The following is a 25,503-nucleotide window of genomic DNA, read 5'->3' on the forward strand; positions in this document are numbered from 1 at the left end:
GACTCGCTTGAGCCCAGGAGTTGGAGGTTGCTGTGAGCTGTAATGCTACGGCACTCTACCCAGGGGGACAGCTTGAGGCTCTGTCTCAAAAAAAAGAATAGTAGCATCCATATTTTTTGCTTCTTGAGATCAGGTCAGCACTACTCTAAAAACCCAAAAGCATATCTTAGTGGGTAATACAATTATACCATTAACCTTAGCATTTAAAAATCCCATCTCTATAATAAAGACTATACTCCTTGTAGTCTTTATATAATTTATACTTTCTTCTTTTTTTTTTTTTTCAGACACAGGGTCCCATTCTGTCACCTAGGGTGGAATGCAGTGGCATGATCATAGCTCACTACAGCCTTGTAATCTTGAGATCAAGTGATCCTTACTTTAGCTTTCTGAGTAGTTAGGCCTACAGGCACTCACCCCCATACACCCAGCTACTTTATTTTTTGTAGAGATGAGGTGTCATTATGTTGACTAAGCTGGTGTCAAACTCCTGGCCCCAATCTCCCAAATTTTGTATTTTCCTACAGCACTTAACAAGAGTAATGGGCATAAAGCAAATATTCAATTTATACTTAATAAATAATTCAATTTGACATGTTATTTACTTATCTAAGAAATAGTTACAATAACTTACTAGGGGTGAGGCACTATGCCAGGTATTCTTAGAGACCAAATTATATCCCTTGCACATCAGGAACTCAGTCTAGTATTAAAGATAAGACATATCATGTGGTACACTGGAGTGCACTGTGATGTCACATGAAGGAGACATACAGTACAAAGTGCTACAGAAGTCCCAAGCAAGGGAGATCAATTCTAGGTAGAGAAATCTGACAGCACATTAAAGGAGAAATATTAGGCTTCGAAAGACATAGATAACTTGGGTCCTTGAGGAATGGAACAGAATATAAGATGTACTCTAGACAAAATCTTCCTGGATGATACAGTTAAGATTAAAGGCACAGATATGCCACAGTCACTTAAGGCCCATTTTGGCCTTATTTCATTTGACATTCCCTTTTGACACTACAGTCTAAAATCCTAGATAAACTCTCCAATAATAAGTTTTACCCTTTTGTGGAAACTATGAATTCTATAAATTTCTCTTCCTGTTAAGTAATGCAGTCAATAATGCATTTGTGTTTAGGCATTTATTTTGGATGCTTATTTGATAAAACTGTATCTTTACTTCTACCTTTAACTTCAGAATTGGTTTCTCATATTTTTAAGGTAAAAGCACTGAAGGCCCTTAAAAAAGAAAAGACAATCACTCTAAGCAAAATGAGTCGCCTTAAGTAAAACTGGAAACTTCTCCCTGCTGCTGGTTCATCTCCCAAGGCTCAGCCATTTCTATAGTAAAAATAATTTCTAATCACTTCATCATTTTTCTCTTGGTACCAAAAGGAAAAAATTGCTGAAAGCAAATAGAAATGGAAATATTTAATAGTAAATGATATATTTAATTCATTGTAGGTTTCATTTTAATTCTTAAGGGTTCACCTACATTAACAGAACTAGACTCAGAAACACAGAACTACTAGCTTTCTGAAATCTTTGTCTCCTGTAGGGGCAGTAAACTCCTTGAAGGCCTTTTCCCTCTCTCCCTCTCTAACACTGAGGTGAAGAGTCAAGAGAGAAGAAAGGGAATTAACCTTTCCAAAGCTCTGTGTGAGGCAGTATGCTGGCCACCTGACATTAAGTCCTCTCGTTGAACCCTTATATAAATTCTGGGAGGAAGGAATTACAATCTCCATTGTGAAGTACATGGCTTAGCAGAAGATTAAGGAACTTAAGTCTAACTGCAACTGGTAACCAGGTGAGTTAAAATTTGAACTCTGATCTTACCCTGAATCTTGTGTTCTTTCTGCCCCTCTTCCTGAGTGCTTACCACTCAGCGGTGGGCACTTGACACATTTTTATTGCATAAATAAGATAGGCACTTATTAGCCAGCCTAAGATATCGTAAAGGTCCTTCCCCGCTCAACTAGTGTGTGGCTGATTCCACTCTAGGGAAATAGAGCTTCTGTACCACTTATGCCTCACAGGAGAAAGAACATGGTGGAGAGGGAGGGGGAAAGAGAGGAGGCATAAGGACACCTGTTCTTCCACCATTAGCCCACCTGGATAGGAAATAGCATGAAGTGGATCTATGTGAATGGAACAGACCAATTTACAAAGATATTACATCCATAAGAAACTGGCAGTAACAAATTTTAAATGACTTACTGAATAATTATATTCCAGGCCCTTTGCTAAGCATGTTATATGTACTATCTTCAATTGAAGTCTTAGAATTATTGTCCCCACATTACAAAGGAGGAAACTGAGGTTTGGAGTGGTGAAGTAATTGGACAGTCTAGATAGCTGGTAAATGCTGGTGCTATGATACAAACACAAGCCTATCTGACTCTTAGCTACTTTGTTTTTCCTGTATATAATACCATGAAACCTAGTGTTTGGAAAGCTTTCCTCTGGAGTAGATCAGACAAAAAGGGAATAGTCTCTGAGTTAAGAATACAATGAGATAGGGCTATGAGAACCCTGCTCTGAAACTGTAACAAGCAAGACTTCATCACAGCAAGGATAATTTGCAGACGCTGCTGTTTACACTTAAGGTACAGTGTTAAAATAGAGGTTCACAGGTGAACCTGCGGTCTTCAGATTTTAAGACTGTTCTTTTTAAAGCACCAATGGAGGCAAGAAAAGCTTCATTTTTCTCTGTTATAGTCTTTTTAAAAAGAGGATTTGTTCTGTAAAATTTGGATTCAGTCAAAAGGCTGTACTTATGGACCTAGAAGGCCACTTGTGCCACAGCCATGTTCCCCACCCCTGGCTGTGAACAAATACTGAACTTCTCTGAGTTTTAATCTTCTCACCTATAGGAAGGGGTTAAGAATACCTGACACAGTTGATATAAAGATGATGTGAGATAATATACGTAAAACTGCTTCCTTGTAAATTGAAAAACTTTTTGATAAATGAAAGGTTATTTTAGGAGCTGAGAGAGAACCACGTTAATAAATGTAAACTAAACATGGAATTTAAAACTGTATTTTCTAATGTAATTTCCAATAAATAAAACTACCACTATTGCCATTTAGCCCATTCCTCCTCCAAGTAGAAAGGAGTCAAGCTTTCTCTTGTGGGACAGGTCACCAAAAAACTGACAGAAGGAGATGTTGAAGCCCCAGGTACATACCTATGCTGGGTAGAAGCTCTGGATGGGATCCCACCTTCTCCTCCACTAGGCCACCTGCAAGTGGCTCAGATGCTATGCCACCATGATTGCTTTTTGTGGTTGGTGCCGCAGAGATGAGCTCGGAGGGTACCAGAGTGGTTACTATTGAGCGTACACTGGTAGGGAGGGCACCACCAGGTAAGCTGGGTCCTGCTGAGGTGGAGCCCAGGCCCACAGGGCTAGAGGTCATTTTTAGCAGAGCAGGTGCTGGGGGCGTTGGGGTTTTACTGTCCAGCTCTGTGGATAACTGCTCTGGTCCCACGAGACCTGGAGCTGTGGTCTCTAGTCCTTGGCTTTCAGTCTCTCCATCTGCACCATATTGTTCTTCCCCTTTCTCGAGAGTGCCTGTAACTTTCTTACACGCTTTTGTCAGCAAAATCTGGCCAATTTTGTCCACTTTTCCTTTGCCCTTACTAGAGGAGACTGGGCTTCGCCGGTTAACAGAAGAACCTGGACTACTATTGGTCAAAAGGGGTGAAACTATTGTGGTTGACTGTGAAGAGGGCAGAGTGCTCTGATCTGCTGAGGTGCTCACCTGAGGACTAGCCTCATCTGTGTTTAATTCTTTCACCTGCTGGACAGGGGGATGAGGAGGTACAACTGGAGAAGATGTACAAGGTGGAGAAGGAAGCTGAACAGGGGTGGCTCGTGAGTTAAGGACCAAAGGTCGACCTGTCTGCATATTTGGAGCAGGACTACTGGAGGGGGCACTGGGTGGTACAGGAGCAGAAGAAAATTTTATGTTCTGAGGTATGTGTAAAGGGCCAACGACTGCGACAGAGGGAGGCATCAGGCCAGAGTTGGTTGTCAGTGGGGCTGCAGGAATTGTGCTTGGCTGTGATCCTTTCATAACCTGAATTATTGAGGATGAATTGATGAAGACAGGGGTAATGAACTGAGGCCTGGCATTAGACTGAGCAGCTGACTGTCCCTCAGAAACCATAACCTTGCTACCCACGTTGGGCATTGTGACGACTGTTGACATCAATGCAGACTGCAAGTGAGTTGGCAGAGCTGCTGATGTGTTAGCTGAAGTTGTGATGGGATTAGAAGTGACAAATACAGTTATTTGATTTGGAGGCAAGGGAGTGGAAATGGAGGAAGAGCTGACAGGTCTTGACATTACAGAAGGGATGCTTGGTGCAACATTAGAACCGACCTCACTCAATTCTGGATGCACAAGGTTTGAACATGGCTCGTTACTGTGAGGTAAGTTTAGGGAATTGGAGGGTTCTTTAGAAGAAGACGGATCCTGCGGTGTGGGAATGACGGATGCTTTTTTGAGATCCTCCCCAGAAACTACTGGAGGTGTTACTTCCAGATCAGTGAGCCCAGGGGGCTTAATGGTCACATTAGGAGCTCCAGAATTGTCAAGAAGTTGACTTAACGATGTTGGTGCTTCCCTCATAGCAGGAGACACCAAATTTTTGTTGTCTTCAACACTGGGAAGTTTGTTAGGATCCGAAGGTTGCCCATCCTTTTTGGACTGATCTTCCGGGACAATCATTTTAACTTCTTGGGCAGAGACTGCTTTTAGCTCAATGTTTACCTGCTCTTTCCTGCCCTGGGAATTGTGGCAGTCACTGTCCTGAGGCACATTCAAGCTCTCTTTGTTATCCTCCAGAACACCCCCCACTGCAGCCACTGACACAGTGGGATTCTGAGGATTCAGCCCACTGTTGTTAGGAAAGCTCCCAGATGCAGGAGGATTGGCCAAAGGAGTGGGACTGACCAATACATTTCTTGGCAACTCCACGTTCTGCAACAGGGGTGCATTTGTTTGAGAGGCCAGAGTAAGTTTAGGGGCTTTTGAATTTTGCCTGCCAGGACTTGGAGTGGTTTTCCTACTGGACCCAGGACTAGACCTGCGACTGTTACTTGGACTAGCTCGTTTTGCTGCTCCAGAATTAGATTGTTTTCCAGAATTTACCACCACAGAATCTAATTTGTGAGTTTGTGGGGCAGCAAAATTGGAAGAATTCATAGTAAGATTTGAAGGTGCTTGCCCAATGGCCTTCAAAGTTGTTGGATTTAGGCCCTGTTGATCAAAGCCTCTGTTTAAACTTGGCCGGGGAGGTAAAGGAATATTTATCTGTGGTGGGAAGAGTCCTGCTATGGAGGCATTGAGTCTTTCTGGTGACAGACTGATTTCTGAAGGTTCTGTGCTAGGAGGTCGGTTGTTCGGTGTCTGAGGGTAGTAAGGTCTGGGGCTGGCTCTGTTTGGTGTTTTAGGCCTTGACGTCTGCGTTGGAGCAGCCACATTTGGAAAGTGGTGGCCATGAGAGCTGGGCAGGGAGTTTACAGGGGGTTGTTGGGGAGTTGCACCTTGAGTTGCTGAAAGGGGTGATGGTCCAGGTTTTGGCCCTGTTATCATTAACTGATTCTGGGAGACTACTAAATGTGAAGGCATGTTATTTGAGCCTCCTGAGATGGATGGTACTTCACTGCCACTTGGTTCAGGGAGTGAGGACACCTCTCCCAGTGGCGAACTCGAAGGATTCTGTGGGTTCTCCGGGTATACCATTTTCCTTGAATTGCTTCCCAAAGGAGTATTCACGGGCATTGGCATTCTTTGTTTATCAGGTGATGGTGGCACAGAGGCAGGTCCTTGCAAACTGACCATGACAGGCACACCACTCTGTGGCAGGGGTGTTCTCTGGGAGTCTGGGTTCAGGGGTCCCCTGGGGGGGTGGACATTTTGGGAGACTGGAAGCCTAACTGATTTGGGATCCTGCTGCATCATGAGCATCATCATCATTTGCTGCTGTTGCTGCTGCTGTTGCTGCGACTGTGGCTGACTGGGAGGTGGCTGCTGCTGCTGCTGCTGCTGAGGCAGTTGTGGCTGTGGCTGTTGCTGTGGTGGCTGTGGTGGGGGTGCCACATGCTGCATGAGTTGAGGGGGCATCTGCTGAAGTGGCCTCTGTTCAACTGGTTGAGAAGGATAACCTAAAACAAGCCCCCCAAATCAGGGAAGTTAGATTTTTCAGCAAGAAAACTTTGCTTCCTTTAGAGTATAGCCAAGCAATACTCATCTAGGTGGCAGACTATGCACAAACAGCTCTGGCATGCCCACTCCTGGGGCAGGGGGCAGCCCCTCATTATTTGACATAAGCAAAGGAGCTTAAGGAAGCAAAAAGCAAAGCATCAAAAACCTGGAACTCCTCAGCGTGCAGGGTTTGAATCAGGTATAATCGTACCAAGAGTCTGGTAGATAATCTGTGCTATGTACTGAAAATGGCCGAGTCTACAACAGCTGAACATGCAGATGAAATGAGAAAAACTCCATCAATACCAAGTAGCTGGCCACCCAACATTCAGGTCTCTTGTAGACATAATATTTCACTGTATTTGTAAATGAAGTAAAGCATTTAGGATTCACTATTTCTGTTAGCATAGGATTAACTTTTTAAAGATGTAGTTTTGTCGAAAATGCCAGCATTGAAGACAGCCTTTTTATTCTTTCAACGGAAGTAAAATATAAAATTAAAGGACTCAGTTCCTTAAGAAAGAGGGATGTAAAATTACTCCAATCCATTGGCTCCATCCACTTGCTGCATCTTTCAGGCTTAATCCTTTTGGGGGAAACCAACTGAATTAAATTGCCTCTCAGACCTAAGTCAGTGTGACAAATAGTAAGAGCTGGTAATAAATACTAAAAATAAAATGAGGGCACTAGGTTTTAAAGGCTACTGATTTATATTTATTCTTTTATATGCAAACCTCTATTTGGAGAAATATTTTCTACAAATCCACAATTAGAGAGTTCAGTATGCCAGAAGTGTGTAGCCCTCAGGAATAAAAAATAATTTTGGGAAAAGAACTCTGAGGGAAAATGTCTTCCAGATATGCAGAAAGCAACATCTCAAATGATTCTCTCTTTTCTGAAGATTTTACATGGCATTTTAGAACCAAAACTTTATACAATCAGAAAGGATAAGCATATACTTAAACCAAGGAGAAAGGCGGCACAATGAGAAAAAATGGGTATTTAGCTGGGATATAAGTCTATAAACTAGACTTACTCCATTGTTGCATGAAAAATGCATTAGGAAGGTTTTAAGGTGGTGAGAGAAAATAAGAACTGTTGGTTCTGGCAGTTGGAAGAAGTGACAACTTGAAATTTTCACAAAGGTACCAAATACTGTGAGTTAGACTCTGTGCCCAATCGCTAATTAATGTCTTCTGGCCAATGATTGCCATGGTACCAATGAGTACAAGTACAGAATCCAGTTCTGAAGAATTTTTAATTCTTTTTTTTTAAGTCCAAGTATCTTCTTGACATTTATAAAACTAGTAAAATATGTCCTTTTAGCTATAAAGTCCAACACAGTGGGCTTTTAATTTTTCACATCTAGTCTGGGGTCCACACATTTAAAAAACTGTGATTTCTGCATAAGCCCATAGATGTCAGGCTATGATGTGAATGCCTTTTACCTTTCAACCCTCCAGATAGCACATAAATACCAAAGAAGGCAGCACAGACAATCCAGCAGCCTCTCAAAAGTAATAGTTAAAGGGCACAGCTGCTGTAGAGTCCAGAAGCTGGAGGCAGCAGTCCTAAGGGCACTAGTGGTAAGACAGATTAGAGTACGTGACACATGGTTGAGAGGGACAGCAGAGGATACACGCAGTGCCCATAACACAGTCAAAAACCAATTTATTAGTCAAGGGATGCAAACTCGTATGGCTTAAGGGGCCAGGCAGGTAGTAAAGAAGAAAAGTGGGCTGGTATAAGACAGCAGGAGTCCTGTGAGTAGTGCTAAACTTGCAGAGAAGATGCCCTTTCTAAAGGCATTTAAACTCAGGTTTTTGTTTGTTTTAAGACACTATAGGGCAATTCAAACCCATTATAGGCCAAATTCAGCCTGTAGGTCCCCAGTTTACAGAAAAGAGGCAATAAACATGCGTGAGGACCCCTTGCATTCAAACAATAAGAGTTCAAGTATGTAAGAGGGAAGAAGATGCCTTGCTGCTCACAATGCCTTCTGGACATACTCTCCAAAGACTAATGACCTCCCAGACTCAGCTGTGCTGCCACAACTCACTGATGGGAAATGTGGGATGCCTGAAAAATTTGTAATAAATAACACAAAGTGTTGATATCATGATGGACTTACTTTTATGTCTTGTTTGAATTCACTTAAAAAATATATAAATTAAGAGTAGATTAAAGCTTATTCTTAAGATAATGTCTCATTTATATCTCAAAAAGGAAGTTGCATAAGTAACGAGGAAGAAACAAAACATAACCCTTTGTACACAAAGGGAAGAGCGGCTAAAGTGTAAATGGCTGTTCATCTTTAACTGGACACAGAGGAATATAGTTACAAGTCACTGCTCAGGACAAGAGTAACCAGGTATAGAGATATTGTGGCAGATGGCCTTGGTCCTATAATACCTGGATTGGAATAAATGAATTTTCAGAGCTCTTCCATTTTCAGCATAGTTTTTCAACATCTAAAGAATATTATTTTATAATCAGAGAGGGACATGACACAGGGGGTGTCAACAGAAGTACTACTATTTATTACAAATTGAAGCTGAGTGGTAGGCACATGAGAGTCTATTTTTTTAAATCTTCTTTTATAAATGTTCTATAAATCTTTAAAAAGATTTATAATAAAACTTCTATGTAAAAGATCATCTTGTTTTAAAACCTAATAGTTCTTTACTTTGACAAAGCCCCAGGAGAAAAGGCTGCAGGAAAGGCAGGCAAGCAGGATTAGAGTGAAAACATCTCTCCATTTAATCTTATTCCATTCTGATGCCAACTCGAACCTTGACATTGATAAGAATAAAGAGGCACTTCACATTTCAATCTGATTTTGATGACTTAAAAATAATGAAGACAAATTTAAGCAGAATGTGTATATATGTCATGTGTAAGATAAGCCTTTACAAGTTACATTTGAAATTTTTACTTAATATCAAAGCACAGCTTCTAAATACTAACACTTTATGTTGCTAAAGTAGACTAGTTAGCAGACAAAGTAAAATACTGTTTACTTGAAAAGAAGGAAGATGTGTAATGTTGTACACGTGGTGACAAGTATACATAACCTTTAGCTAACATTTTATCACCTGGTGGCCGGTTTGAAAATTCTGGCAGTTTAGGGCCTGAGCTGTCCAGGTTAATTCCTTGTTCTACAGGCAATGGCGGCTGATCAGCCTCCTCCAGACCAGCTGGGCGAGTATCTGGGGTACTAAAAAATAAGTAACACATTTTAGAGTAAGTTATATAGAAAACATATAGAACAAGCTCAACCCCTTCCCTATTTCTGAAGAACTAAAATCTGTTTCATGATCTTTTACCATTATTTACATCTCTTGAGCCTGAACAAAATATTCAATATTGGCATAAAAATAACCTGGCAATTTCATTAAATGTAAAAATCCACCTAATACAACAGCACTTATTTACTCAAAGTGCTTTCCACAAATTCCCTTATGCTTTAAGACCTGATCACAGGCTATCAATGTTATACAGTATTCTTTCTGTGAAACCACACTAACCTTCAGTGTAGCTATCAAATTCAAGCAGGGAGTCTGTTTTTTTTCTCTTTTGTGGCTGTAGGGTGGTTGACAGATATGATATTCAGAGAACAAAGAAGGAACACTACAACAAAGTTGATTTTGCTGCAGAATGAGTATTTGCAGACATCCCCACTGGCTTAGGAATGATTTTTTTTTTTTTTTAAAGATTTTTATTTTATTTTTGGCCAGGGCTGGGCTTGAACCTGCCACCTCCAGCATATGGGGCCTGCGCCCTACCCTTTGAACCACAGGCGCCACCCATATTTTATTTATTTTTTATTTTTGCAGGTTTTGGCCGGGGCCGGGTTTGAACCCGCCACCTCTGGTATATGGGGGCTGGCGCCCTACTCCTTTGAGCCACAGGCACTGCTCAGGATGCTTTACTTTTTACATAGGGATAGCTTAGAATTTTTAGTGGGGAAAGAGAAAAACGAAGAAAATATACCTAATACCACACACATTCCCAAAGAAGCACAGTGCTTATAGCCCTCATTTTCTTTCTAATCTGAGGCCTAACTGCATCTTTCTTTCCTACCTTTAGTTTCCTTATGCCCTGATTTTGTTCAACTACTTTTATGTTGTGTTTTGTCTAATTATATAACGAGTCAAGTTTCATAAGCCAACAAAATCCATGTTACAAGTTCCAACATGGGGAGTAGTGGGGAAGGGATGGCAAAAAATCTACTTAAAGGGTACAATAAACACTATCTGGGTGATGGGCACACTTATAACTCTCACTCAAGCATTACAAAAGCAATCCATGTAACCAGAAAACATTTGTACCCTTATAATACTTTGAAATAAAAAAACTAAAAAAAGAAAACAAACAGCCCCAACATATGGAAATGTAGAACTTGAAGCAGTTCCTCAGCACAATCAATCGCTCCTTATGACTTCTCTCTCACTTCAAATTATAGGCAAGGACTCTGTGGTAATCTTTACTTTTTCAGAATAAATGCAGCTAAAAATATCTGGTTCAGCCCCCTAAAGTTATGGATGAGACAACAAGAAACAGGCCTGTGACAGAACTAGAAGCAGGCGCTCTTCCTGTTAAATCTACTGTCTCCCCTTCCTAGCAGCCTTGAAGCTGTATGCGCCGAAGGTCCTTTTCACAGTCTGTAGACCCAATAAGTAAGCAATTTCCCTCAGGGCTTGTGAAAGCAGCAAAATGCATGCTAATGGCAACAGAATAACCTTGTAATTTTATTCCCAGACAACTGGGAGAAATAAAATAATTATCCCCATAAAAAATGTTATTCCCACAGGTTGACAGCAGTACAGAATTTAACTGAGAAAGAACTATCAGAAAAATTAGACAATTAAAGGGCTTGTTAAGTCTGAATTCAGAAAAATATAGGCTGTTGATATACAATTATTGTTTTTTGTTTTGGCTGGGGCTGGGTTTGAACCCGCCACCTTCGGCATATGGGGCCAGTGCCCTACTCCTTTGAGCCACAGGTGCCGCCCACAATGATTGGTTTTTAATGGACAAGATCTAAGAAGTAGTGAGTACAATATAAGAGGGTACAACCAAAGAAGTGTTGTGAAAGGCTGAGATAAAAGTACAGTAGAACCTCGGTAGTTAACCACTCCCCCACACTGACCACCTCTTTAAGTTGACCTAATTTTCAAAGACTGGACAAGCACTACATATACATATCAGTACAGTAGGCCTAGTATCTTATGTTGATCACCTGTGTATGTTGACCAGTTTGTGACAGTCCCTTAGGTCATCAACTTATAGAGCATTTTTTTTTTTTTTTTGAGAGAAGACCCTCAAGCTGTCGCCCTGGCTAGAGTGCAGTGGCATCACAGCTCACAGCAACCTCCAACTCCTTGGCTTAAGTGATTCTCTTGCCTCAGCCTCCCAAGCAGCTGGGACTACAGACACCCACCACAACGCCTGGCTATTTTTTGGTTGTAGCTGTCATTGTTTGGCAGGCCTGGGCTGGATTCAAACCCACCAGCACACGTATATGTGGCTGGTACCTTAGCCAAGCCAACTTACAGAGCTTTAGTTGTTTTTTTAAAATAAAGTTCCCCTATTATTTTCTATAGTTCTAGAAACTTATTTGGATTAAACTGTTATATACTCATTAGTCACTTTTCTTTTTTTTAAAAAATAATATGTTTTATTTAGGAGCACAGATCCTGGCATCACTCTACTTAGTAGCTCTTTCTTTTGGTTCCTCTATGCCTAACGCAGGGAATAAGGGTGACCATCATCCAAACTGGTACACTTTTTTTTTTTTGAGACAGAGCCTCAAGCTGTCCCCCTGGGTAGAGTTCTGTGGCATCACAGCTCACAGCAACCTCCAACTCCTGGGCTCAAGCGAGTCTCCTGCCTCCGCCTCCCAAGTAGCCGGGACCACAGGCGCCCACCACAATGCCCGGCTATTTTTTGGTTGCAGCCGTCATTGTTGTTTGGCGGGTCCGGGCTGGGGATTCGAACCTGCCACCTTAGGTGTACGTGGCTGGCGCCTTAGCCGGTTGAGCTATAGGCGCTGAGCCAAACTGGTACACTTTTGAGGGTGAAATAAGCACTAATGCTCATTAAATTAGCACAAGTAAAACTAGAACCTAGGCAAATCTGGAGCTATAGTAACCCTAGCTAAATCCCTGTCCTTTCAGCAAATTGAGATCTGAGAAATTATATGTATGATAATATAGGAAATGAGTAAGTGACTACTTTTCTTTTTTTTGAGACAGAGTCTATTATTGCCCTCGGTAGAGTACTGTGGTGTCACACACCTCACAGCAACCTCAAACTCCTGGGCTTAAGCGATTCTCTTGCCTTAGCCTCCCAAGTAGCTGGGACTACAAGTGTCCGCAACAATGCCCGGCTATTTTTTTTGGTTGCAATTGTTTAGCTGGCCTGGGGCCAGGTTCAAACCCACCACCCAACCCAACACCCTCGGTGTTAATGTGGCTGGCACCATAATCACTGTACTGAGTCCATAAGTGGTTAGTTTGTCACAAAACTAAACAGCAGGACGGAATAGAAATGTTTAGTCCATCAGCTGGATGCCTTGCTTGCCTAAACAACAGACATCAGCTATCTGACACCCTGTCTTCATTCAGACAACTGTGCAAACCTAGCCCTGATTTTCCTTAGTAAGAGGGAGGGAGTCATTACTAAAATAATTATAATGCAGTTACAACAACCTGTTCCATCTTTATATACAGGATTGTAGGACAGCTAGGAACATATTTCCATGAAATTTAACTTGTAACAAAAGTGTGCATGTCTCGGGATCCTATTCTCTGGCTTTAAGTACAGGGAGATTGGGGTCTGCGTATTTTCCATTTTTATTTGAGACAAGGTCCCACCCTATCACCTGGGTTAGAGTGGGATGTCATCACCATAGCTCAGTGCAACCTCAAACTCCTGGGCTCAATCGATCCTTCTGCCTCAGCTTCCTGAGTAGTCATTATTCTTTGTTAATAAATATCTTTAAACTTGAGTTTTATGATTAAAGGCAGAAAATCCAGTTTAATCAATATTTCTTCTGAAAACATTTTAAGAAAGCCAGAAACATGACTTACATTAATGCTTAGCTTCAGGAAATGAAACATAAATTGTTAACTGTCCTTCCTGTGATCTTTCAGAACTCACTTGGAGAACCTTTACTCCTTTACTGAAAGAGTAACTAATCTTATAAGTCCATTCATCTTAGCATTAGATTTTAATCTTTCTTTTTTTTTTTTGAGACAAAGTCTCACTATGTTGCCCTCGGTAGCAGCCTCTAACTCTTGGGCTTAAGTGATTCTCTTGCCTCAGCCTCTCAAGTAGAGATTTTAATTGTCTAAACATGATCAAGAGCCTTTTACTGTAAGGCACTTGCGCAAAAAACCTATCTTCGAGACGGCAGTAGTTTTCAATGCCAAAACACATCTGGCTTCTCTGGTTCCCCAATGCCCATTACAGGCCTCCTTCAGTCAGCGCTTTGTGGAGTTGTGGTGTGGTAGCACTGGTTGATTTTTCAGGCTCTGAGGGCTACAACCCCTGAGATTGCAGAATTAAGACACGTATCAGCCAAGTGCAATGTATAAACCTTGTGTGGATCCTTATTTGAACAAAAAATCTTAAGAAAAAAATTAAAAGGGCTCGGCACCTGTGGCTCAAGTGACTAAGGTGCCAGCCACATACACCTACAGTGGTCGGTTTGAATCCAGCCCAGGCTGCCAAACAATGACGGCTGCAATCAAAAAAAAATAGCCGGGCATTGTGGTGGGTGCCTGTGGTCCCAGCTACTTAGGAGGCTGAGGCAGGTGACTCGCTTGAGCCCAGGAGTTGGAGGTTGCTGTGAGCTGTGATGCCACAGCACTCTACCCAGGGGTATAGCTTGAGGCTCTGTTTCAAAAAAAAAAAAAAGAAAAAAAATTAAAGAAAATCAGGGAAACATGAACACTAGATATGTGAGGGTATTAAGGAAGTTATTAGTATTCTAGGTGTTCTGATGACATTGTGTGGTCATATAAAAAAACTGTTCTTTTCTTTTAGAGTTAAGAAAATTTGAGTTAATAGAGTTAAGAAAATTTGGCCACCTTAAAAAAAAATATTTACCAAATGAATTTGCTTTAAAATAATCAAAAGGGTACTGAGAGAGAGATGACACAGGCTGATAGGGCAAGATGGCAACTGTTGAAGCAGGGAGATTTCATTATACTACTCTAATTTTATATGCCTAAAATTTTCTATCAAAAAAGGTCACCCACATAGAAACAAATGAATAAAATTTGAGGCAAAATTATCACAACCTACTTTAGATCTTGTTGACTACTTTTCTTCTTCCGAGGGGGTTTCTTCTTCTTGGGTTTATTTGCGTTTGTATTATTTTGCTTATTGTTTACCCCAAAATGCCCTGCAGAGATGTCACTCTGCAATAAGTTGACCAATAATGGGCTTGTTAGTGTGACATCCTTATTGACCGGGAAGCCTGGATTCTGACCACAGGACATCTGATTTCCGTTGGGTGCTCCACTGAAAGGTGCATTGAAAGGCATCCCATGGCCTGAGAAGTGGTTTCCCGAGGCACCGTTCCCCTGCATGGCCTGTACATGGGGAGGGACCATGTTGGTTTGTTGCATGCTGACATCAGGCATCATCGGAGGCAAGCTGACATCATTATTTGCTGTGGTAGCAGGATCACCATGCTGCTGGGCCATGTGTGGGCTGGGTCCTGGTGGCCGCAAGACCTGCCCCTGAATCCCCATAACCTGAGATGGACTGTTGTTCACAGGCCCTTGCTGAGGCAGCATCTGTCCTGACATCTGTCCTGGAAACTGCACCATGTTTCCTTGCATGTTTGGAGTTGGTCCTCTCATTATCTGTGCTGGTCCCGGCATGACATTGGATTGGTTCTGAGTGTTAAATTGCTGTTTATTCCCCTGAATCTGATTGGTCATGATCTGCTCTATCATTGGGTTCTGCTGGAGCAAAACTTGCCCCTGAGGCCCCATCATCTGGTTATGTGGTGCCATCATTTGTGGGCCCTGCTGGGAAAGCATCTGCTTGGGTGGGGTCATCCTTTGGGGCGAGGGCCCAAGATTCTGGCTCTGAGGGTTCACCATCATTTGCCCCTGTGGCATAAGCTGGGCCCTTGAAAGGATCATAGGGTTCTGAGGGTTCAAGGTTCCTTGTTGCTGGACCATCTGGCCCTGGGAGGGCACAATCTGCTGGTGCATGCCCATCAGTTGAGATGGTGGGCCTGGCTGGGGCTGGCCTTGCATGTTGCCCAGGTTCACCTGAGGAACCCCAGAACTACCAGCCTGCTGATTGTTCATGTTGCCATGAATTCCCATGAGGCTGGGCTGCATCATATTTGGTGGCCCGTGGGACACCTGCATCTGGTTTTGAGGAGGACCAGCTCCTTGGCCACCTTAAAAAAAAAAAAAAAAGTCACGATTTCAGAAAGAAATATTATCTTATTATCAAAACACTCAAATTATGTTAATCTGAAAGACACCTATCACCTGTACATTCACTGTCCAATATAAATGTGCTATGATTGACATTCTTTCTAGGAATTTTCCAAATGGAGATGTAACTGGGGGATAAAACTGGTTATATTCTTAATGCCCATATAATAGAGAAGAAACAGTATCCTTACTCCTATGTGATACTTAAAGATAACATTTTGAAGATCTGTAAAGTTTACCTTCTTTCAGATTTAAATAGAGAGAAAGGTAGCATCTCACTGTTTTAAAATGACTTGTAGCTACCTTAAGGTGAAGAAAATTAATGAAAAGCACTGTAGTGAAATAAACTACTATAAATGAGCCAAGAAAACAAAGAATGTGAAGTGTCCTCTTAGGAAAACTTCACCAATGCAAGAACATTTAAAAATGCTTCTTGGAAAACTAATAATGAACTTAGAGGTTGAGTGTGTGTGCAGCTCAGTGCCTGTAGCTCAAGTGGCTAAGGTGTCAGCCACATAGACCAGAGCTGGAGGGTTTGAATCCAGCCTAGGCCCACCAAACAACAATGACACTGCAACCAAAAAATAGCTGGGCACTGTGGTGGATGCCTGTAGTCCCAGCTACTTGGGAGGCTGAGGCAAGAGAATCACTTAAGCCAGGAGTTGGAGGTGTTGTGATCTGTGATGTCACAGTACTCTACCCAGGGTGACAGCTTGAGGCTCTGTCTCAAAAAAAAATAAAAAGTTATGTGTGTGATATATGGATGCTGCATTTCAAAGAAAAGAATATCTAATATAGCTGTTCTTAACCTGTGGGTCGTAACCCCTTTGGGGGTTGAATGACCCTTTCACAGGGGTCACCTAAGACCATCCTGCATATCGGATATTTACATTATGATTAATAACAGTAGCAAAATTACAGTTATAAAGTAGCAATAAAAATAATTTTATGTATTAAAGGGCTGTGACATTAGGAAGGTTGAGAACCACTGATTTAATACTTCCTAAGGACAGGTTTCCTCTCTCGTATGCGGTCAAAATTATTTAATCTTGATCTAGAAGCTGAACTGCTGTTGGGAGTCAACTGACCAGACCCCTCTGCAAGCTACAGACAGAGCTGCTGAAACTTCAGTGATTCTCACCTGTGGCAGCCCCTTGTAGACCTCATGGGACATGTTCTATTTTTCTTAACTATTTCTAATTTAGAGAAACAGTGCTACCTCAATTTCTATATGTTTACTTATTGTTGGATCTTTGGGATTTTCTTTCTTTCTTTTTTTTTTTTTTTTGAGACAGAGTCTCACTATGTTGCCCTCGGTAGAGTGCCATGGAGTCACAGTTCACAGCAACTTCAAACTCTTGGGCTTAAGCGATTCTCCTGCCTCAGCCTTCCAGCAGCTGGGACTATAGGTGCCTGCCACAATGCCAGGCTATTTTTTTGTTGTAGTTGTTTAGCTGGCTCAGGCTGGGCTTGAATCCGCCACCCTTGGTGTATGTGGCTCGTGCCACAACCACTGAACTACTGATGCTGAACCAGAATCTTTGGGATTTTCTTATAGTTGCTTATATTTACTTTTTTTAAATGAATAACCTTCCACTTTATCTTATTTATTTTTTTCAATTTTAAATGGGGATTAGAAAGTAGCAGCCATAATGAAATTATGATCTAGTCCATGATCCAGCTGAGGCAGGAGACAAAATTTCCCTTGTTTACATTATCTAGATGTTTCGTGAATCCCAAGGAAGATTTTTATCAGCCTTATGAACTCAAATTTGAGTCCCATGACCACTGTATATGCTTCTCTGCACTGAGTATGCCAGTGTATAGTCATTCAATCAACAATTATTTATTTATACAAAGCACTTTTAGTATCAATAAATAAGACAGGCTCGCCGCCTGTGGCTCAAGTGGCTAAGGCACCAGCCACATACACCTAAGGTGGTGGGTTCGAATCCAGCCCAGACCTGCCAAACAACAATGATAGCTGCAACCAAAAAAAAAAAAAAAAAAATAGCCAGGCATTGTGGCAGGTGCCTGTGGTCCCAGCTACTTGGGAGGCTGAGGCAGGAGACTCACTGGAGCCTAGGAGTTGGAGATTGCTGTGAGCTGTGGCATCAGAGCTCACAGCATTCTACCCAGGGAAACAGCTTGAGGCTCTGTCTCAAAATAAAAAAAAAAAAGACAGACCAAATCCCTGGCCTCCTAGAGCCTGTAGTCTAGTCGGTAAAAGACCCAATAAACAGGGTGGTGCCTGTGGCTCAGTGGGTAGGGTGCCGGCCCCATATACTGAGGGTGATGGGTTCAAACCCGGCCCTGGCCAAACTGCAACAGGAAAACAGCCGCGCATTGTGGCGGGCACCTGAAGTCCCAGCTACTTGAGAGGCTGAGGCAAGAGAATCACCTTGCTGAAGAGCTGGAGGTTGCTGTGAGCTGTGACGCCATGGTACTCTACCAAGGGTAACAAAGTGAGACTCTGTCTCTTAAAAAAAAAAAAAAGATACAATAAAAAAACAGATGAGTATTTTTTAAGGAAGCATTAAAAGCTAACAAGAGAAATAAAGAATAGAAAATAACAGAAAAGAGCAGAGCTACTTTATTTAGATAAGACAAATGAATAAATCAAAACGATAAGGGAAATGTAGAAGGTACCATATAAAGGTACAAATAGCTATGTGAGGGTAAAGAAATTGTGATTTTATCATTGTTTCAAAACTCCTATAAAACCATTAATTTAGGTGGCGCCTGTGGCTCAAGGAGTAGGGTGCCGGCCCCATATACCAGAGGTGGAGGGTTCAAACCTGGCCCCAGCCAAAAACTGCAACCTAAATAAATAAATAGAAATAAAAACATTAATTTACATAACTCATGAATGCAGTTTTGCATTAGTAGATAGGAAAAGTCGAGTAGTTTGCCATACCCTTCAAGAGATAGTATGAACTGTTTTTTTATTTAAGAAAAAATTTTTCTTATTCCTTAGTGATTTACATTTAAAGTTGGCGGTATATAACTAAATTAGCTCCAAGTGGGATTGGGAGTTCAGAAAATATCTGAGCTCTCTCAGTACAAACCAGCAATACAGTCCTGAGGCAACCTGAAACATGAAGTTTGAGCTCATACAATACTGTTCTACAAATACTTTTTTAGCACTCCATTGTATCTTATTTCCCTTCCAAAATTTTTTCTCATACAGAATACACTGTTGATTAACTAAGCTTAAAAAAATACCACATTGTAAACCAGAATTCAGATGCTCAGTGCAAAGGTAACAGGTACTGTATAGAGATTCAAAAAGTCCTAGTTGTCTAAACATGCTATATGTCTTCATGCTTTTGTATGTACAGTTTCATCTGCCAGAAATGCCTTTTGTCTTTTTACTGCCTAACTCACAGGTTGCCAAACCAGGCCCACTGCTGATTCGTAAATAAACAAGTGTTTAGAACACTGCCTTGCTCATTTGTTTACATACTGTCTATGGCTACTTTTTATGCTGTAATAACAGAGTCAACTAATTGTAACAGAGACCATATAACCTGCAAAACCTAAAATATTTACTACGTGGCCTTTATAGAAAAAAAATTGCTGATCTCTGATCCAATCTGCTTCATCTCCTTTTCTTGTGGTTTCCAGGATCCTGAGACATATTACCTACTTTCTGTATATGAGTTATTGCTCTGAAAGTGTGTGTGTGTGTGTGTGTGTGTGTGTATAACACACACACATATGTATTGTTTTTTTTGCAGTTTTTGTCCAGGGCAAGGCTTGAACCTGCCACCCCTGGTATACAGGGCTGGCGCCCTACTCCTTAAGCCACAGGCGCTGCCCTTTTTTTTTTTTTAAACAGTCTTACTCTGTTACCCAGGCTAGAATGCCTTGGGGTGGTTAGCCTAGCTCACAGCAACCTGAAACTCTTGGGTTTACATAATCCTCCTGTCTCAGTCTCTCAAGTAGCTGGAACTATAGGTACTTGCTACAAAGCACAACTATTTTTTTCGAGACAGGATCTCACTCTTGCTCAGGCTGATCTCCAACTCCTGAGCTCAAGTGATCCTCCCACCTTGGCCTTCCAGTGTGCTAGGATTAGAGGTGTGAGCCACCATGCCTGGCCTGAAAGAATAACTACTTATGGGTATGAAATTAAGAGAAGAGACCAGAACTTGTTTATCTTCATATCCCTGTTGCCTGTCAAGTCTATCACAAAATATTCAATAAATGCTGGCTGAATAAATCACAGAAAACAAACCTGAATGCTGGACATTTTGATTTGCTTGCAGCTGAGGGGCTCCTGAATTCCCAGGGGTGGTTGCTGTGGTCGAAGGCACCTGACCTTGCATAAAGTTCGAGTTGGCCTGTCCTGCTGAGAAGCCAGGTGGGAGGCGTTTAGGCATTCCTTAATAGAAAACAATGAGTAAGGCAGTTACCTAGCAAATTTATACTCTTGCTTAGATATGGAATGAATAAGGAAGGATGAGCTGCATGAAGTCTCCACTGGCTTAGCTCTCTCTGTCACACTGGTAGGATCTTTAATAACAAGGTTGGGAAAGATGGTTAAAAAAATCAACACAATTTCTTACATGAGCATTGTCAAAATGAAAAAGAAATACTAAAAAATTTACACTTAGAACATGCCAAGGAAAAGATGGCAATCTGCTCCCTAAATGTGATCTGAGGCCATGCCACAGCAAGGTTTGAAAGTTCACTTTTTAAATATATACAACGGACCCCAAAACTTTACATACTTTAAGACAGGCACCAAAGGAAAATACTAAATTCTCTCAGATTTAAATAAATTGATATGAAGTACTATAAAACAAAGAGCTGGGTCCTGATATTAAAGATAGATGAGTGATTTTTTTTTCCCTTTGAGGGAAATGGATAACAACCCTTGCAAAAAATTTCCCCCCAATAGTGTGCTTGTCTCTTTGGAAGACATAGGAGATCAGAAACAGTTCATAGGAACTTCAAAGTGAGGCTATATTAAATTTATCAAAATGTCATTTGTTCCCCTCATCAAGTTTGCTGTGATTCTGACTGCTATGGTGCTGAAAACCATGCTCTACTGGAATTGTTGAAGTATTAGTTCCTTTTAGGAAGGCCTAATTTCAGAAAACAAATTTACAACAAGGAGAATCTCAGAACCCACTCAACGTTTATAAGGCAGGCCTTGATGTGGCCAGATCACCTAGGTGAGCATATCATCTGCTCTATGAAAGCATCAAGACCTAAAGCTCACTTAAAAATTTCTTGTTATTAGTCCATTTACTTTTTTAAGGGCCAAATTTTCAATGCCCTGAAAAACTCTTTGTAGACAAATATGCATTTGTCCTTTCTTTAGCAGTGACAAGTCCCATTTGCATGCTTCCATTGTAATTAAATCAGTAATCACATTTGCAGGAGGGACTACCCAGCTTCCACTGATCCAGGGCTAGATGCCCAAAACAGTGAAGTTTGGAATTAAAATATTCTTGCATTTTCTAAGAATGTCTTAGGTAGGATTCGATATCAGAGCCTGCATGTCAGCAAAATTAACTTCAAGAGAGTGATAGACTGATGAACAACTTAATTTCACCAGAAACCATGAGAACATGCCTTTGCTATGTTGCACTAAAAATGCAAGGTTTTTTTCTGGGTAGGCAATGGGTGTCTTTTGGTGGGGGATATGCTTATCGGATGACAGTATTACTGATACTCTCTATAACTTACTGAAAAGCTCCAAGCACATTCATGTGCACTAGATCAATGATTAATAAGAATAAATAATAAACATGGAGATGGATAAGTTTTACTGTAATCGTTTTACCTCTCACACATTAAGCTCCATTGCTTTTTCTTCATACAAGAGGCACCTTACAAAATAAATAAATAAATCTCCTTTAGGTATAACTGGTGGAATTCCCTCTCTAAGGAGCAGGCATTGGCATTATAAACTATAAACGTCAATGATTTCTGAACTTATTCCCCTTTAATACTTTAATCAAACTTAACAAATACCATGCTTACTATTTTACTAACTAGGATTATAAAAATTGATAATTATAAGGGCCTTTCCCCCAATAAGACCCTTGCTCTCATCTTTTCATTTTTGCTCTACTGCATAATCTTAATTTTTCCAACAGAGGAGAATTTTAAATTGTTAATAAAATGCCATGTTTCATCTGGACATTTTAACTTACTAGTACAAGATCCAAACAAAAATAATTTGAAAAACAAAATGAACATCTCTATATTGAATTTTACCTGGATTCTTATTCAGAGAGCTAGCTTAAATTTGACCAGTAAGATGCTGCATAATGTATCACATTAACTAAGTTACAGCAAGTGTCGCCACCTTATCAACAAATCAAATAATTATACATGTATTCTTATTTCACTCCCTGCATTAACACTAAAAACTGAAGTTCTACTAAGATCTATCTCCAGCAAATTTACTATCACAAACAGATTCAGTGTTCCTCACCTCCTAGGCCTGGATGTAAACTCTGTGGCCCCTGGTTTGGTGGCTGCTGCTGCATCACCATGAAGTTAGGTGGTACATTTCCCTGTTGAACCATAGGATTCCGACCTGGAGAGCTGACGGGCTGCTGAAATCCCTGGGGAAGTGGGTTATTTTGAGGTGGCCTTGGTCCCATCTGCTGCTGAGTTTGGTTAACCGTTGGGGAAGATGCAGGGGATCCCTGCTGGAAGGAGGAGGGTGAGGAGGCAGGAGACTTGTTGGTGAGGTGGGGCTGTTGCAGGGGGGTTGGGACCCTAGAGGGCCCTCCCTGCAAGCTCTTCATCTGAGGAGCTGTGAACTGGCCTGGGTTGCTCATCTGAGGAAAGTTTGTATGGGCTTGTGAGGCTTGCTGGCTGCCAAAGGGATATGGAGGGGGAGGGTGGGAAGGTGTCTGTACCGTGGCTAAGGATGGTCTTGCCTGGAGTTGCTGTTGCATTGGGCCAGGCAAGGGAGCCTTCTTCCACCCTTGGTTTGCAGTCATTGTGCCCAGAGAACCCTGGGCTGGAGGAGGTTGAAGGGCTCCAGAAGGCAGCTGGTTCCAGCCTGGAGGAACAGGCACCTGAGTTGGGGCAGTAAACTGGGGTCGAATTCCCTGTGGCTGTTGCTGCTGATGCTGCTGTGGGGGTCTTGCCTGTAACTGTTGCTGCTGTTGCTGTTGTTGCTGTTGCTGCTGCTGCTGCAGCTGGGGAAAATTAGCTGGGTTCATTTGTCTGTTCACAGGGACAGGCTGCATCGGGTGGTGTGGGGGAGCTAAAGATCCTGAGGGATGACTTTGCTGCTGTATATGGAGCCCAGAGAGGAGTGGATCCATTGCATCTGTTTAAAGATAGTCAACAAAGCAATAATTAACCTACTGCAACCTAGATCCTAGAGTAAAGGTCTTGGCAATTCTGCAACTACAGAGTAAAATCTGCTGGCACTATTCAACAAAATCATCATTTGTGAATACCTTCCATGTGCAAAGCAGGATACCAAGATGACAGAAATATGAATTCTGCCTTTAAAAAAGTTCATGGTTCAAATAGTGGACATAAGAGCCAAACATGAAATGTGAAGAGAAATATTTTCCTAATCATACTCTGGGGAACTATTCCTGTTATAACAAAAGAAAAAAAACCCTACTCATTTAGGTTTAGGAAATACTGAAGCTAACAACCTTAGACAGGTCTCTTCACTATAGGGTTTTCAGTACCTACGAGATTTTGAATCTTGAGGCGGGAGGACAAAGAACGATTCATTTGCCAAATTTACCTGACTACAGAATTCTTTGTCATGGAGTATCATGGAGGACTACTTGGCCAAGGCATTAATTTTTAGGGATGCTGGGGTGAAATAAGAGAATAAATGACAGATTCTAAGAAGAAAATGATGACATTTAGCTTGAAGAAATCAGGGCTAGGATTATAGGATTAAAGAAGGTGGCATTTTGAGTTAGGCAGTTAGAAATTTGGCATCAGAGATAGTTGATCTGTGCAGGAAGTTCCAAACTTTTCGATTCTCAAAGACTAGAAGTCATTACCTGACTGGGAAGCAGGGCGAGGAGTCCTGGGCTGGAGCTCTGGACTGGGGCCGGGTGCCATCATGGAAGACGACACATTTCCACCTTGGGGTATCATAACATTGGCGGGGCTGGTCATCCTTATTAATCCTAGGGGGAAAAAAAATCCCTATAATAGAGTACTGGAATTGGCACAATTTTTGTCTTAATGAAATATTTTAAGAATATGAAAAGGTATGAAAAATTTCTATATCCATCATCTACCTTTTTTAAATGTAAAAAATGTGTGCTATCTACATGAGATATATGTGTAGGTAACAGCAGAAGCCTCTTACTTTTTCCCAATCTAATTCCATTTCCTTCCTCTTATTATAATTGGGGCTAACAGTTCTGTGCATGCTTATTTGCCTTTTTTGTATATGTAGGTAAAATGCACAGCATTTTTATAAGGTTCATTTATTTTGAGACAGGGTTTTATTCTGTTACCCCTGTCGAGTGCAGTGCTGTCATCACAGTTCCCTGCAACCTCAAATTCCTGAGCTGAAGCAATCCTCCTGCTTTAGCCTCCCAGAGTGCAAGAATTATAGAAGTGTGCCATCATTCCCAGTCTTGTATGCTTTTAATCTCTGTATAAGTGGTACTATATATGTGCATTTTTCTTCAGTTTCTTTTTGCATTTATTATTATTATTATTATTTATTTTTTTGCAGTTTTTTTGGCTGGGGCTGGGTTTGAACCCCCATTTCTGGCATATGGGTCTGGTGCCCTACTCCTTTGAGCCACAGGCGCTGCCCTGCATTTATTATTATTTTTTGAGAATCAACCCTCTGGACTGTTGCAAGTGCTCACTCAATGGTATAGAACCACATTTTCATCTTTCTGCTGATGAATACTACAATTTTATTCTTCCTTTTTATTTTATTTTTTTTTAATCTTTTTTTTTTTTTGTAGAGACAGTCTTACTTTATTGCCCTTGGTACAGCTCACAGCAACCTCCAACTTTCAGGCTTAAGCAATTCTCTTGCCTCCCGAGTAGCTGGGACTACAGGCAACACAACGCCCAGCTATTTTTTGGTTGCAGTTCAGCCCGGGGCTGGGTTTGAAACTGCCACCCTCGGTATATGGGGCTGGTGCCCTACTCATGGAGCCACAGGTGCAGCCCTTATTCTTCCTGTTTATTCTTATAATTCTGCGATGTCATGTATTTGTCATGAATTCTTATAGACATGTAAGAGTGTCTTTAGACTATATACTTAGAACTGCTGGTTTTAAAGACTAAGCATTTTCATTTTTATTACAGATTGGTAAATTGTTCTCAAAAGTGGTTATACCAATTTATACTCTAACTAGCAGTTTGGATTATAAATTCCACATGTTTCTCATTTCTGATGGTTATATTTTTTAGGATTTATCATCTATGTCCATGAAAATACCCTATAATTATCCTCTCTTCCTGTCCTCCTTTGACTTTTGGCAACAAAATTAAAATAACCTCAAAATCATTTGTAACAATTCTTTCCTCTTTTTCTATGCTCTGGAAGAGTAAGTATACCTGTTCTTTAAATGTTTAGTAAAACTTACCTGTAAAACCGTATGGGCCTGTAGGATATATTAATTGACTCACAGGAAAACATATCTTTGTTTCCATTTCTAAAGTGGTTATAGATTTTTCAAGTTAATTATGTCTAAGTCCAGTTTGATTAAATTATGATTTGCTAACACTCTGAAATTTGTTAGCATAAAGTTATTCATAGAATATCTTTTTCTATTCTTTTTTAAAAAAAAAATTTTTTTTTTTTTTTTTGAGACAGAGCCTTAAGC

At 41.1% G+C, this 25,503-nt stretch overlaps 1 protein-coding gene across 3 annotated transcripts in view; it reads right to left on the reverse strand.

Annotated features, from left to right (window-relative positions):
- NCOA6 (nuclear receptor coactivator 6) overlaps positions 1-25,503 on the reverse strand; it is an 89,008-nt gene that overhangs the window by 24,357 nt on the left and 39,148 nt on the right. For 2 of the 3 annotated variants that reach the window (XM_023512164.1, XM_012804163.2), the window contains exons 5-10: positions 23,704-23,832; positions 22,149-23,000; positions 19,935-20,081; positions 14,538-15,654; positions 9,320-9,441; positions 3,200-6,184 (exon numbers count right to left, since the gene is read on the reverse strand). In XM_023512164.1, the coding sequence (XP_023367932.1) occupies positions 3,200-6,184; positions 9,320-9,441; positions 14,538-15,654; positions 19,935-20,081; positions 22,149-23,000; positions 23,704-23,832 (5,352 nt within the window). The remainder of the gene's footprint in view (positions 1-3,199; positions 6,185-9,319; positions 9,442-14,537; positions 15,655-19,934; positions 20,082-22,148; positions 23,001-23,703; positions 23,833-25,503) is intronic. The other variant, XM_023512165.1, reaches the window with a different exon arrangement.

Source organism: Otolemur garnettii, unplaced genomic scaffold (assembly GCF_000181295.1).
Source record: "Otolemur garnettii isolate 467f Iridium unplaced genomic scaffold, OtoGar3 scaffold00025, whole genome shotgun sequence".
NCBI classification, from domain to species: domain Eukaryota; kingdom Metazoa; phylum Chordata; class Mammalia; order Primates; family Galagidae; genus Otolemur; species Otolemur garnettii.